General features: G+C 41.3%; 1 protein-coding gene across 10 annotated transcripts in view; it reads left to right on the top strand.

The window, feature by feature from the left end:
- The window catches only part of SPATA13 (spermatogenesis associated 13), a 130,190-nt gene that overhangs the window by 101,504 nt on the left and 12,459 nt on the right, over positions 1-16,227 (top strand). For 7 of the 10 annotated variants that reach the window (XM_033146340.1, XM_033146337.1, XM_033146341.1 and 4 more), the window contains 4 exons: positions 554-907; positions 5,756-5,900; positions 14,122-14,258; positions 14,565-14,744. In XM_033146340.1, coding sequence (XP_033002231.1) covers positions 554-907; positions 5,756-5,900; positions 14,122-14,258; positions 14,565-14,744 — 816 coding nt within the window. Of the gene's footprint in view, positions 1-553; positions 908-5,755; positions 5,901-11,073; positions 11,214-14,121; positions 14,259-14,564; positions 14,745-16,227 lie in introns of those variants that run through there. The other 3 variants (XM_033146347.1, XM_033146346.1, XM_033146345.1) reach the window with 2 other exon arrangements.

Genomic DNA, 16,227 nt, shown 5'->3' with positions numbered 1-16,227 from the left:
AGCTACCCTTTCCCAGGAGACCGAACTCTCTGAAGGCACTGTCCAACAGGTGATGCTCCCTTGGCAACAGCTCATGGTTTGTCTAGAGTGGGATAAACAATGAATTGGGGCATAACACAAAGCCACAGCAGCAAAGCAACAGAGGAGGAGCAGAGCAACTGTGATCTGTCTGGGAGCCCCATATTTGTTTATTTGCAATAAACCATGGTTTGGCTTAGTCCTTTGTGCAAACTGGTGGACTACTGAGCTAGACTGACCAATGGTCTGAGATGGTATACAGCAAATTCCTATGTTTCTAACTTATGAACAATTATTTGTGTAGGGTTTTAACTTTCCAATTATTGTTTATGTGGTTCCATTATATGTATTGCTCTAGCCACTGTATGGCATCCTGGGATGAAGGGCAGCTAATCACTTGAACAAATATATAGCTCCAAATGTCTGGAGGGCAGCAGATTGGGGAAGGCTGTTTTAAAAGTACCATGTGAAGGATATAGCTTATTACATCTTTTAAGTGCTTTTGGTTTATTTGACCTGTTCACGCTTAAAAAAGGTTGTTACTGATGATCACTGGAAGAAGGCCCCATACCAGGATGAAGAAAGAACAGACACTCAAAGGGTCACACCCAGAAGATGGGGCTCTGGAAAAAGATCCCGTCCTCGGCCCCTCTCAGATTACGGCCAGTTGGCAATTAGGAGTTTCTCAATACCAGAAGATTCCGTTGCTATGGAGTCTCAGAAAATGGATTGTGTGGATGCTGACATTGAGCCTGGATCTCCTTCTGCTGAGCCGGGAACCTGTATGGTATCCAGTCAAAGAGCACGCAAAAGAAGACCCATCTCTGTCATTGGTGGGGCCAATTTCTATGAGAACCAAACAGAAGAAATAACAGACCTCCTTACACAAGTAAGACACGAATTGCACAATCAAAAGATCCTCCTCCTCCTCCTCTTCCTTGCCTGTAACCTTCAAGTTAGAAATTAGTGGACACCTCCTTTTCCTTCCTTCTGCTTATCCCAAATCACCATCATTCTTCTAAAAAGCATGACATCAGACTAACTAATACTTCTCAATGGATGATTGCTCCTTTGTGGTGTACACTAACTTTCCCCCTTTCTGGATGCTGATACTTGAGGCTTAGAAATATTTATATATCTGTGTCTATCTAAGTATGACCTATGTAATCAACAATACAGGTTGTTGTTGCATATAAATTTCAGTATTAACGTGTATTAATTGTGTTTCTTAGGCCTTTGAAAGTGTTTATTAGTTTAGAAATATTTATGGGCACTAATTCTGGCATTTGTCCAACAACCTTAGGGAAATGTGCAATAGAGTTATTAAGAGACTCTCCTATAAACCAGACTGTTAGAGATAGTGCCTTGTATCTAGCAATAGTGACTACAAGGCTTGTGGCACCTTAAAGACTTAACACATTTATTGTGGTATAAACTTTTGTGAACAGAATGATACATAAAGGATCCTATAGCTATGCAGGCATATATCACCCCTGAGTACTAACAACCTACCAGTTCATTTATTTTCCTACTATTCATTCAGAAGAAAAACCAAAGTGACAGACAACACAATAGTAAAATCTAAAAAACAATCCTAAGAATGTGATGTAGCAGACTCCAACATTTACAGACTCAAATCCACATTTACAGACCCAGATCCACCACGCATGTAACCAGGGACCCATTTCTTCATTTTGTTATGGTATATTTGTAGAGCCCACCTTAGATCACACCATGACCCACTAGTGAGTCCTGAAGATCAGCTGAAGATGCATGTATCTGATGAAGTGGACTCTACAAAAAAATATGCCACAATAAATGTATTGATCTTCAAGGTGCCAAATACCTTAAATACCTTCGTTCTTTTTGCTACAGCAAGCTAACATGACTACCTGTCTCTGGAGTTAGTACTAGGTGACATGTTGGAAAAAGGACCAGTAACATATGTGAAATTTGACTCATGTTGACTTCTGGTCCAGTTGTGTTCATATACCACTGTGGGCTTAGCTCTGTCCTGATTCAGCTTTTCAAACTCTTATCACTAACCCAACACTTAGGATAGCTTGCAGAAGTATGCCAAAAGCTTCGTTCATCCCATGACACAATCAGAAGTGGACAGGAATTCAGTGTGGGCTAGCTTTTTCATGCACAGGCTGAGATGGTTGTGTGAACTGGGCCTGAGACATGAATTAGCTCTTAGGTTATTTCTCCCCAGATATGGCTGCAATTATATCTCTGCATACCAGCAAAGAATGTTACATGCTAATCAAAGTGACATTGACCTAGCTAAATTTGAATACTGTAACATTTTAGAGGTTGTACAGAAGCACAAGTCCCACATCTGCCTCTTATCTTGGAAAAAAGCAACATCCAAATTGCCCTTTGTTCGTGGAAAATAAAATAATAATAATAATAATATTTTATTTATACCTCACCCTTCCCGGTTTAAAAACCGGGCTGAGGGCGGCTAACAGCAAATATAAAACATTGATTAAAATGTGACTTAAAAACAGCATAGAATACAACATAAAAATGCAGCATCAATTTCAATAAAATTCAAAAATTCAGGGGTCATTTTTTTGGGGGGGGGGGAAACCCCAGTCAGTAGATATTGAATGATCACCAGGGCTAACTGGGCAAGTTGGTCCTACTAGGGCGAGCAAGGAGACGCGTGTGTAAGAATTTAAATGTGGGGTCCCAGAAAGGGTTTCTACATAGAAGAGGAAAGGGAAAAGGAAATAAGAGGATCAGTCTAATTCAAACTGAAGGCCGGGCGGAATAGCTCTGTCTTACAGGCCCTGTGGAAGGAGATCAAGTAGTCCATGACTACCACAGTATAAATGAGTATTTTGATCAATTTTTTAAAGCTAGAAACTTAATACTTCTCTTAAAAGGTGGTCTGTAAACAGTTGGGTTGTGACTCTTTAGCAAGGAGCCTGTTTTGCTGTACTGACTTTGGTTCAAATTATACAAAATATAATTTGTGAATGAATGAAGGTTGGACAGAATTAACTGAAATTTTATTTTCTAACATTCTGGAAACTTTAAAAATAATGTGCCCTATTTTTAATTTTCAAGTGTTCTTTTGGCGTACAGACATTTCCATTACCTTTTAGAACAACGCCTCCTGCTGGGAAGCTCTTTAACAGTGGGGAAAGGAAACATTCATACAAAGATACAGCCATCTCACTAATTTAAACCAGGATAGAGAGCTGTATTGTTTCTTTTGTGAAAATGAATGGGTTTCTAACAGGCATCTTACATGTGCGTAACAAGCATCTTCAGGTGTGCCATTAGCCTTTAAATATTCTAAAAATAAAAAATAAAAAATTGTTTTGTTCTTCCTTCATGAAAAAAGTTTTGCTTTGGAAGGGCCTTTGCATGGCATCCAGAAATTTTCACTTTGCCATTTATTAATTCTCTTGTGATCAGTCTTTGGCTTCATACTTAACTCTCGTCACCAGATTGTCATGAAAAGATTGCCAGAAATGGAGCCTTCTTACTATGGATGTGCCAGGAATGTTGTTTCACTGTATTTTTTTGTTTTGTTTTTGTTTGTTTGTTTGTTTAATAAGCTTTCCAGCAAGGCGAGGTATTTGCTTTCCTCCCTAATCCAGATTTTCTGCAGTGTATTTAAGGGGGAAATTCTTCACACTTGTGATTTCTCCTCCACATAGGATGCTATCCAGAGTTAACTGTTCCTGACAGCGTAGTCTGTTCTGAATCTGACTCTGTGCTTATCCACACTTAACTTTCTCTGTTCTTTACAGACGTGGTCTGTGATTTAAAGCTCTATATCTGAGCATTCCCCCTCCCTGAGCTTTTCCTGCAAAAAACCCCACTCTTTAAAGTTCAGTCGGAGCAAACGCCAATCCGTGGTAAACCTGAATTGACATTTGCTACGAATCAGCTTTAAAGAGCAGGTTTTTGCAGGTCAAGGTAAAATAAATTGGAGCATTAAAGCATGGACCCTCATGCCTGGAAAGAGTGGGGCAAAAGGTAAGTGTGGATAAACCCTGTTATATAGGTATCACCCATATTTTGTTCTCATTGAGTAGCATCCAGCAAGTCTGCCAGTTGTACTGGCACTTTTAAAACTTATTCTTCTTGTAAAATTCTACTTTGCTAAAATTCTGGAGACAAATTCAAAGGTACAGGACCACTTTGAAGGTAGGTATATTATTATTACTGATGCTAAGAAGAGGGATCAATTCTCAAGGCTTGGGTTTTTTTCAGCACAAATATATTAATTACTTAAAGAAGAGTTGAAGTGAAACACTTGCTAATATCCTAAGTATAAACAAATTCACAACAAGCAATAAATTAGCTTTTTCTTGAAAGTAAGACCTGCTGAAAAGTGGTATTAGTTTGTTTTTTTAAATTGAATTGTTTGGTTAAATAAGAGAATTGAAAGAGATTTCTATGAATCACTATATATGATGCATTTAAACAACAATAATAAAACAGAGCAATCAAAGAATTGCTTGAGGGAGATTTTTGTTAAGATGATATTTTTATTTAAGAGAAATCAGAGGAGGAAACACACAAGCTCCAGCAGACTGTCAGAAAACCCAAAGCAAAGCCCTTGTTGATCTTTATTTTATTTGCTTGGGAATTCGGTGCAGGGAATGCTCTGTCCTATAAGAATCCTTGTTTTGTATTATTAGAGGGTCAACTAAAGGTTTCCAGAAAGGCAGCATTTAAGCTTTGATAACTAGTATAGCCTTCTGAGAAGGAATATGTGCTTGAAAGGCTGTGAAAATGTGAAGAAGAGAGTAGCAAATAGAGTTTAGTGTGAAGGTTTTTAATGCAAAGTGTGACTGGGAGCAAACACTTTAGAAAGTGCAATCAAGTAAGGGGGAAAGGCAAAGAACAGTATATATTTTATTATATCATATTATATAATATAAGAAAATAATCAAAGTGCTTACATTAAACACTTAAGAGAATCAGTTGCATGAAATGTGTTACTTAAAAGTGCATCTATAAACCTAATCAGTTCTTTTTTATATAGGGAGAAAGATAGAGGGGCCTGTAATAAAAACCCAGAGACCTTTTTTCTTCCAACTTTGCTAAACCTCCATAGGCAGCTTGTTCAAGTTTCACCATCACCTGCAGGTGGTCACCAGGGAAAGAGCTTTTTCAGTTGTAATGCCTCAGCTTTGAATGCTGGTTAACTGAGTCAGCCAGCCATTACGTCCTCTGTAATACACCATTCCATTCCATTCGCCTTCCCCCTGGTTTTTTTCTTCTTCCCAACAACTAAGGTAGTTAGTATTCTGTGCCTCCTGAGCATGCTCAGCACACATTGGGCTATTTCCCCACCCCCTTAGGGTTTATCTCCCCTAAAATGGGTTGTTGTTTTTTGCTGGGGGGAGAGAAGACATTGCTTCTGCAAACCTTGTGGTTTCCCCAAAGCCTGCTGAGACAGATTATGATGATAATATTAATTTTATTTTTACCCCACCCATCTGACTGGGTTGACCTCAGCCACTGCTTTGCATAAGCAACAACGCTCACCTCCAAACATCAGAAATAGATGCAATGATGGACGTTTACAATTACATGGAACGCTAATGTTGATTTACTGCAGTGTAGTGCTGAGAACACTTTTCTTTTGCCTATTTAAACTACTTCATTTCTAAACAGTGTTTTCTGCACAGCTTGGTTGGACTTCCAGGTAGATTTCTTTGGTAACAAGCTTTCTTTGTTTGCTTCTTCTTTCTTTCTTTTTTAGCCAGTTGCACGCCCTCCGGTACCAGCACATCAGGTTCCTCCTTATAAAGCTGTCTCAGCCAGATTCCGCCCCTTTACCTTTTCTCAAAGTACACCCATCGGTCTGGATAGAGTTGGATGTAAGCGGCAAATGAGAGCATCCAATGGTGAGTTTCACAGGAGGCCAATGGAAAATAAACTTACAAATTACTCAATGGTTGCTCTAATCAGTGGTGGCACCCAGATTGCTGAACTCTCTCCCAAAGAAGGCCTGCCCAGCCCCATCTACTCTGGCAGATTAGCTTTCCATTTGGATTTATGTTTGCTTTATATTACCTGATTTATGGTTCTTAAAATTTGGGTCATCTGTATCCTGTACGGTTATTCTTTCTCATGGTTTATGGCATGGGTAGGCAAACTAAGGCCTGAGGGCTGGATCCGGCTCAGTCGCCTTATAAATCCGGCCCACGGACGGTCCGGGAATCAGCGTGTTTTTACATGAGTAGAATGTGCCCTTTTATTTAAAATGCATCTCTGGGTTATTTGTGGGGCCTGCCTGGTGTTTTTACATGAGTAGAATGTGTGCTTTTATTTAAAATGCATCCCTGGGTTATTTGTAGGGCATAAGAATTTGTTCATTTTATTCCTTCAAAATATAGTCCGGCCCCCACAAGGTTTGAGGGACAATGGACCAGCCCCCTACTGAAAAAGTTTGCTGACCCCTGGTTTTTGGTGTTGGTTTCAGTGTATTTTGGTTAAAATAATACTGGCATACCTCAGAGATACTTCAGATTCAGTTCCAGACTACTGCAGTAAAGCAAATATCGCAATAAAGCAAGTTTAACTTCTCCCACAGGGTTGTTGTGAAGGTTAAAAATGAGAAAACCATTATAGCAGTTGTTACACTGAAATTCTTCATTTTCCCCAGATGCAAAACCCTATTATCATCACTGTGAGGCTTATAATGGGGTTAGCCACTTCCCACAGAAAAAGACCATTGTTGTTTTCACACACAGATTTAAAACCCACCATTGCCCAACAGTGAGGATGAGGTGTGTTATGTCTTGGATGTCAGGTCTTGTTCCTTAAGGACTTGAATAAAGTCATGCTTTTGTTTGGCAACTTGATCTGGAATCTTGTGCATGGCTTAAATCCCACCAATGCAATGAGATTTAAGAGGCCCAGCTGTGTGCAGAATTATGCCTTGGTTTTCAGATGTTTGAATGGGATGGTCCCTTGATGTATCAGTCTGTGAATGAAGCAGGCATATGCTTTTTGTTCTCCGGCTGTGTTTATCAAGCAAGCAAGCCCTTTCTTGGGATAAGAATGGCTTTCCTAACCTAGTACAGTGGTACCTCGGTTGTCGAATGTAATCCATTCTGGAAGACCGTTCGACTTCCGAAATGTTTGACAAGGGAGGCCTGCAAAGTCAATGGAGAAAATTGAAAAGAAAAGAAAAAACGCAGAGGAAGCTGTTCGACTTCTGAGGCATGTTTGAAAACAGAAGCATTTACTTCCGGGTTTTTGGCATTCGAAAACCAGAATGTTTGGCTTGACGCGACGCTCAGAAACCGAGGCACTACTGTATTGTATTCCACTTGCTTTTGGACCACATCACCCATCATCCTTGCCTGGTTGTGACCAATGAATATTCAGAGTCTGATAGTATCAGGAGGGCACAGGGTTGGGGATGGCTGCTTTAAAGGGCATTTAGACAAACTCATGGCGGAGAAGCTTCTCAACAGCCATGATAGTTAAGTGGAACATATTTCAGTAGCAGTATCCCTCTGAATACCAGATTCTGGGGACGCAAACAACTTGAAGAGGGCTGTGTCCTCTGTTCCCTGCTTCCTAGAGGCATTTGACTGGCCACTGTTGGGATCAGGATACTGGGTGAATTCTCAGTTTGGTCCAGCAGGGCTCTTTCTATGTGCTCATGTCTGCTGATACAGAAGGACAGATGGAGATATCTTCATGACTGGGCAGACACTTTCAAATGACAGAGAAATGCAGATTCTTAACAGCATGAAGGGTAGAGACTTTCATTTAACGCCTGGCTTCTTGTTTTCCATTGCAGCCAGCGGGTTTCAGGAAGCCACGTGACTTCTGTGGCTGTTTGGTGCTGTTTGCGTGCAGCAAGGGCCTCCAGGGTCTGGCTCTTTTGAGCTGGTCAATAGTGTAAGGATGTGGGGGCTGGAAATGTCTCAGCTAAATGACCGACATAACTAAGCTGCATTGTCTCTGAAAAAGAAACAAGACCAGAGTTTTGCCAGTCATAGAAATGCGTCAGACTGGTGTTGAATGCACTTTATGGATGAGTGGAACGTTCTTTCAGTACCAGATGTTATTTATTTTTTAATAGGCAATCCCAAATGCAGAAAGATAAAAAGGGCAAGCCACACGTATTAGGAATCTAGGAAGCTGCCTTATACTGAGGGAAACCATTGGTCCATCTAGCTCAGTATTGTCTGCACTGACTGGCAGCAGCTCTCCATAATTTCAGACTGGAGTCTCTCCCAGCCCCCTGGAGATTGGACCTGGGACCTTCTGCATGCAAAGCAGATGCTCTACTACTGATCTATGACTCTTCTTCTTAAATGCTTTTTATTGGATTTTAATATATATTCACAAACATCAAATTCTTTTAAACGCATTACAGAGATGATGTGCTCAGATATAACTTATACATATCTGTGCCTATAACAAAAACAGGCTAAGAAAATAGTACAGTAATAGTTGGAGAAAGTAGCAACAAATGCACCATCATCTATAAATCATACAATTGACCGTTACATAAACAGAGAATTTATATGTGTACCAGTGCACTATTATAAAACCGTCAGCTTTAACTAAGTTCCCTTATTGCGTTAGGGAAGGGATCAGCAAGACTATATACAAGTCTTATTGTATTAACAAAATCCATTTATTTGCAGGAGGTGGGGTTTGACCATGCTCTGTCTTGTTTACATGCATAATAAAGTTAAGCCACACTGAGATGAACTTGTTCTTTTTACTCTCACCTCAAGAAACCCATAACATATACATTAATTTCTCTAAAAAGGCTGTTTCTTATAACCTTATTGTACCAATATATGATATCTGCACCAGCAAGGTCCCTCCAGAAACAGGTAGTGGTAGTAGTAGTAGTAGTAGTAGTAGTAGTAGTAGTAGTAATTATACCCTGCCCATCTGGCTGGGTTTCCCCAGCCACTCTGGGTGGCTCCCAACAGAATATTATTATTAATAATAAAAGCAATAAAAGATCAAACATTAAAACTTCCCTAAACAGGGCTGCCTTCAGATGTCTTCTAAAAGTCAGATAGTTGTTTATTTTATTGACATCTGGTGGGAGGGCATTCCACAGGGAGGGCACCACTACCGAGATTGCCCTCTCCTATAGCTGCCGTACGTAGATGGACTAGAAGTTCTTTATTATGAAAGTTCACATCCGCATCCTCAGACATGCTCAGAAGGGCAAGTTGGGGGGGGAGGCACAGCTGTCCACCTTTCCCTTTTTTTGCGGGAAATTCCCTTATTATAGCATTGTGGAACAGCAGGGAGGGTTGACAGCTATGTATATAGCAGTGGGGAACAGCAGGGAGGGTTGACAGCTATGGGGGGGGAGAGTACAACATGGTTGCCTGTAATTGCATTGATTTCTTGGAAAACAGAGGGCGAACTATGGCTCTTCTTCATTCTGAGGTTTTTATGCCAGATGGCCACAGTACAAGCAATGGAAAGATACAAGTCAAGACCCTGCATGTTGCACTGGTGTTGCTGTTCCCCATGCTGAGGAACAGCTCTTTACAAAAAATGTGCCACATTCTGATGCGTTGAGGTCTGCTTGACTCAGCTGTGTGAAAGCTGACATTTCAGCTCTGGGGGTGGTATGGAGTCCTATCTCTCTCCCTGCCACCCCATCTCTCATATGCCACAGAACAGCTACGCTGTAGCTAACAGGATGCAGAAATAGTTCCTGTGCTTGCTGGTGTATGCAGATGTAACATTTTCGAAGTGGCTGAGGTGGTTTTGTTATAGCCCTACTTGCCCACAGCATATGCACGTTTCTCACCTGCCCTGCTGTAGTCTGTGTTGAAATTGGTTTCGTAGGCTTTTGGCACCCCTCGAGCTGGAACTGAGAAAACCTCAGCTCCTCCTTTCAGAAGAACCAGCAAGGCTCATTTAGCAGTTCAGTTCTTGTGGTTGATTCTTGGAGCCATGCAACTCTCTTTACCCCCACCCCCCACCCCTCTCCCTACAGCTGTTATGCAACTGATTTAAGGGGGAAGGTTTTTTTAATAAGATGAATGATGAACGTTATCTGAAGTAAGCCAAGGTGGAAAGAGGCCTATTACTATATATGTATTCTTGGTTTACAAAGGTATACACAGTGTCTCTTTTTTCAAGTTACATTTTCCATAGGTCAGTTTCATTTGTTGAGACATTAGGGTTACATTAGGAAGAAAGTGGGGGGGAGAGAGAGGTGGAGGGGGGGAAGGCAAGTGGGGGTGGGGTCGGGATGCGATGTTTCTAATTTGCTTAATGTATGTGTGGGGTTTTGTGTCAGCGTCGTTTGTGCAGGTTCACTTCTGTTCCTTTGGTGGTGAGAGAAGTTGGGGTTGGCCTAGGGTGCGGTTGCTTGTTTGTGATTGGCTGTGGTGAACTTTGTGTGAGTGGGGTGGGTGGGTGTTTTTGAATCAGGTTAGCCTATTGACATAATGTTCTGGCTGCACGATTTGCACCAAGTGATGCATTTTATTTTATTTATTTTTACATAGGCAGCCCTTTTTAGGGAAGTTTTTAATGTTTGATATTTTTGTATTTGATTTCTGTTGGAAGCCGCCCAGAGTGGCTGGGGAAATCCAGCCAGATGGGCGGGGTACAAATAATAAATATTATTATTATTATTATATGGGGTGGAGGGGGGAGACTCCAGCAATTTGCAAAGGAACCTTGGAGTTAAAAACAAGCAAGCAAGCAAGCAAGCAAACAAACAAACAAACAGCAGGAGGGATATATTTGAATGCACAGCAGAAGCCTAATTCAGAATAACAAGAATAAATCTGCACTATAAGCACTTAAGTCCTGAGCTGGCTGTGCATGCTGTATATGTGCATGAGAGCTGTGTGTCTGCTGGGGCAGGTGTTTCTTTTTTATAACTTCCTCCCTAAGGGTACCCCATGATGCCAACAAACTCACAGCTACACTGAACAGAGAGTGAGCTGTCAGTTTCCAAGTAGCTCTCTGTCCTGAACTGCAGAAACAGAAGCTCAAAGCGATGAATAAGCTGTTTCTGCATTTCCAGTCGATTGCAGCCTCTCCCTGGTCCTCCATGATATTTTTTTTTAAAGGACTAAGCCTTACATATTAAAAACCAAGCTGTGCATTGTGTATGGTCTTTTTTTTTTTTTTTTTGGATGGCAGGATGGTAGCCAGAGGGGAAATGGCCCGGTTTTGGAGCCTGGAGAGCCTTCAGATAGGTATGTTTGAGTAGGAGATAAGCTCCATTTATTTTCTATGGCATTTTACGTTTTAAACTGTTATAATCATGGGGCTTGACTTGGTTATAAAATAATGCTTATGCTAGCAAGACTAGCAGTTGGACCAGCACAGGAAGAATAAGATTAAGTACTACACCGACTTTTGGATTTTTGACATTCCATTAGAGAGATAAGAATTGCTCATTCATGTCTGCATTGCTTACTCCAGGCAGTAAACAATAGAGAAATGGCTACAAAGAACAAGAGATGAAAAACTAGCTGTACAGAATCCAAGCTTACATATTGCAAAGGAAGACTCAACTCCCCGTTGGTTGTTTTTAATAGGTGCTTCCTTTTAAAATATCTGCATATAAGTATTCACAATTTACTGTGGCTTTAAAAAAGAAAGAGTGGGGGATGAAGCCTTGCAAATGCAGCCTTAGGCTGTGTGTTCTTTACAGATATTTATGAGAGTGGTTTTCCAGGGTGCCCGCATTGTTAAAATGTGCATTCTTGTATAAGTTGTTCAACTTTCATTATGTTTGGAATACTGTATTTTGGGAATATTTCCTAAAAGGGAAATTTAGAAATGCTGTTATGATATAGTTGGAGATTTAGATAGTGCATTTTAAATAAAGTTTGAAATTAAGAATTAGTGTTGATCAGAATAGACAGACTTCCCTTCCCAAGCAATGAGGTCTAGAAGGTAAATCAGCTCACTGTTTAATTTGGGGGGGGGGGCGCTTCAAATTTTTCAAGTTCTAAAACCAGGATCTGGATAATGTGGGTGCATAGAACACCCTTTTTTCTAATGCTGTGTCATCATGAGAACCTAGTGGCCAACTTTTTGGCACACCCATATAACTGCCACTCTAACATAGTCAGTACTAAGCTCTTCTTTGGTTTGGTGTGGTTTTGCCAACCTTCAGATGTTGTGGACTACAACTCCGATTATCCCCAGAACAGCCAATGGTCAGGGGCAAGTTGTAGTCCAAGCATATGGAGGACACTGTTTGGTAAAGGCTGTTCTTAGGCTATTGAGTCTGAGAGCCAGAAACCATATAGTTACAGCAAAGCAAGTAATACATGCCTGGCTCTCAGACCCTCTGCTCCTGGCCTTAGCTTTCCTGTGCTTCTTGTGGTACCTGTGCTACAGGTTGTGTCCATCCATGATCTAGCAAGTCAGATTGTACTCAGTCATTACACAGTTGTCTGCTAGGATTTGGACAATTGCATGCTAGTAGAAGGCAAAAACTCTTCTTATTGGGATTACCAAAATCCTACATAGTATGATAATGTGATTTTAAAAGTCACATTCCTCCAATCCCTTGAAGAAAAGAGTAGAATTCTCTAAGCTACTTGCAGTCACCCATATCCATATCTCTGCTTGGTACGACTGTTTATTTCTACAGTTGGGTTAACCACCACCCTTTCCCAGCTGGAAGCCTTTACAGTGCTTACACCTCTGTACAGCTTTGTTGGTCCTGCAAAAGCAAGTGTGGTGTAGTGGTTAGAGTGTTGAACTAGGACCTGGGAGGACAGGGTTCAATTCCCCATTCAGCCACGGAGCTCAGGGTTGACCTTGGGCAGTTATAAGTCTCTCAGCCTAACCTATATCACAATGGTGTTGTGAGGAAAAAATAGGGATGGGGAGAACCAAGTTATCACCACCTTAAGTTCCTTGGAGGAGAAGTGGGATATAAATGTAATAATAAATGAAAATAAACAAGTTCTACCTTCCCTACCACAGCACTATGGCAATGGTCTGGTTCGAAGCATATTAACTTCCCAACTTCCTGCATGGGCAGGTGTCTCTCAATAATTACCCTGGAAGGGTGTTAGTTTTGAGGTTTCCTTAGTGTTGGCTTCTTCATATAATGCCATGGCTGCTTTTGATAATGGATTGTTTTATCTGTAGTTGGCTTTTAGGTGGAATACATATATATTTAATTGTTTTTCTTGAATGGTTTTCATGGATAACAAAGGTAAATATAACAACTCTGTTTTCAGTTCCCAAGAGTCCTATCTACAGGTCAGTTACATTTGATGTCAGACATTGCATTTGATAAAACATAGGCTGTAATGGTTTTTGCCCATTCTAAATGTTCCGTGCTGTGTTGGGTAGAAAAGCCATCCACAAAAGCTTTAAATACACAAAGTAAACAGAGACCCACTTCTGTTTAGGAGGGAAAAAAATGGTGGGTTTTCTTATTTGTCAGTCTGCACTATATAAAGGGATTCAGCCCAGTTGCCGTTTCTGAGTGGTACAAAAATGACATGGTAGACAGAGCAGGTAAAATTCTGGACTGTACCACACTTTAGGTAGGGGCAATTCCACCAGCTTGTCCTACATAGTAACATAGAACTCATTATCAAAGTGTAGATAGGTAAAATAGCACCGTCCACACACAAAGAGAGAGATATTAGCAGGCTTCCCAAGGTTTGCAGAAGTACAAAAATATTTAGGTTGGTGGGGGGGGGGAATATGATCCTAAGTCAGGGGGAAGGGGCTTCAGAAACAGCACAATGAGGACTAAGTATGCCCAGTAGCCATGGGATGTTGACCATGGGATGTTGGAGAGAGGACTGGAAAACGGACAGGGAAGTGGAATGGAATGGAGTATCATGACAGATGGCTGGAACACTAAACAAGGAGCACTCCAGACTTTCAACTGCAAGCCTCATTGGCTCTGTATAAGATGTAGATTTTCTCTTACTGTATGTTCAGATTTTTCTCTGCTCTAACATTTCCCTTCAGACAGATACTTTATGGTTTATTCAAGTGGATGTGAGAAGTTGTAAATCAGGCTCCATGTCTTTTTATTAGTAGGAATTTTTTTAATTTAAAAAGTCACAGAGATGGGCTTTGACTGTACATAATTTATCAATATTTCACTGTCCCTGCCAGGTGCTACTGATGGAGGTACTGAATCTTCTGCCTTAGTGGATGATAATGGTAGTGAGGAGGATTACAGCTATGAGGACCTCTGCCAAGCCAGCCCTAGGTACTTGCAGCCCGGAGGGGAGCAGCTAGCCATTAACGAGGTAAATGAGGTGATGACTTTGGTGCATGAATTTTTTTTCTGAAAAGTCCACTGTTTTGAGTTTCTTGGACAAATAATCAGATCTGTGGGCCCATAATCTGCTCTCCTTCTTTTTGGAGAACTTCCAAATTACAAACTGTTTATCTTTCACCATTTTGAAAAGCAACCGTCTCCATGGATAATACCTAGAAGCTTCAGAAAAGTGGCTTGATATCTCTGTTGCTGCAGGTGCTGCTTGCATCTACACGTAGTTACTTTGGCCATCCCTACAGAAACCTTGCCCTTCACAAAAACGTTTCTGTTTCAGCTGATAAGTGATGGGAGCATGGTCTATGCAGAGGCACTCTGGGATCACGTGACCATGGATGACCAGGAATTGGCCTTCAAAGCCGGGGACGTTATCCAAGTCCTTGAGGCTTCCAACAAGGATTGGTGGTGGGGCAGAAATGAGGAGAAGGAAGCCTGGTTTCCGGCAAGCTTCGTCAGGGTGAGTAAAGCGAGAACTCAAGTTATTTTATCTTTCTTCCGGAAACTACTGAACCACCTCTTTACGCAATATTGTGGTCTTGGGCGGCTGGTGCATTGCTCAAGTTTACTAGTACTGCTTCCTTTCCCACTGCAACACGAAGATTGCAGTGATTATTTTCAGTTCTAATTTTCTGGCTTCTTCTATGTCAAACTGTTAGAATCACTGCTGTCCAGAACGTCCTCCTGTCCTCCCTTTTTCTTGCAGGTTACAGTCATTGCTTTTGCTATACAAACTGCACTGTGACTACAGGGGGACCCAGCAGATGCATTATCTGCAAGGCTCATTTTTTACAGTTGTTGTTCAGTTGTTCAGTCGTGTCCGACTCTTCATGACCCCATGGACCAGAGCATGCCAGGCACACCTATCTTTCACTGCCTCCCGCAGTTTGGCCAAACTCATGTTAGTAGCTTCGAGAACACTGTCCAACCATCTCATCCTCTGTCATCCCCTTCTCCTTGTGCCCTCCATCTTTCCCAACATCAGGGTCTTTTCTAGGGAGTCATCTCTTCTCATGAGGTGGCCAAACAGTAGGCCATCCTTTAGTTGCCACTGTTGTTTGTACCCACAACCAAGTATTTTGTGGAGGAGAAGGAATCAACTCAGTGAATCCAGCAAAAGCTGGAGGAAGAAATTCACATAGAGCATTTCTCTGTCCTTAAAAGCAATTATAAGAATATAGGAACTCTTGTCACAATCTGATTCCTGTTTTAATAAGAGATTTATATTCCACTTTTCAGGTCATGTGTTCTTTGCTGCAATGAAATGCAACGTACATATTCAGTTTCAATTAAAAATAATGCCACCTGAGCCTCTAGAAACAGCATAGAATTAAGGATTACTCCTAAGATATGTACTTTACTTGCTCTCTCAGGGGGAGTGTTACCCTGTCTAGAACAGGCCCAATGTCCCAGTTCCTGAATCTAAGCACCATTGACCCACTGGACCTCTATCTTGTCAGGATTTAGCTTTGTTGATTGGCCTTTATCCTGCCCATTGCTGCCTCCAGACCTTGGTTCAGCACCTGAACTGCCTCTCCTGATTCAGATGAACTGGAGCGAGAGTGGGAGCTGAGTGTTATCCACATATTGATGACACCATGCTCCAAATCCGCAGAAGACATCATGGGATCAGGCTGCATGTCTGGCATTGAGATGTGTGAGCCTGCATCGTACTTCTGTTTCTGTAACGATATAAATGGGTAAAAGAAGAAGAAAGGGCCATGAGTCAGTGGTTTCAGACTGGTATCGCCCTTCCTTCATGTGGCCTGTCAAAAACCTTTACTGAAATGCCCAATGTTTGCCAGTGTGAGAAACACACGCCAGTCTCTCTGCATTGATAACTATGCGGTTCAAATCCACAAAGTGTTACACGTTTGCACACACTGCAGTCCTGAGGACCTCTGAGTGCATCACACTCTTCTTACAACAACTGCAGTAAGAGT

The sequence above is a fragment of the Lacerta agilis genome, chromosome 4 (assembly GCF_009819535.1).
Source record: "Lacerta agilis isolate rLacAgi1 chromosome 4, rLacAgi1.pri, whole genome shotgun sequence".
Taxonomy (NCBI): domain Eukaryota; kingdom Metazoa; phylum Chordata; class Lepidosauria; order Squamata; family Lacertidae; genus Lacerta; species Lacerta agilis.
The sequence above is the reverse complement of the archived record's forward strand: the minus strand, read 5'-3'. Positions and strand labels throughout refer to the sequence as shown.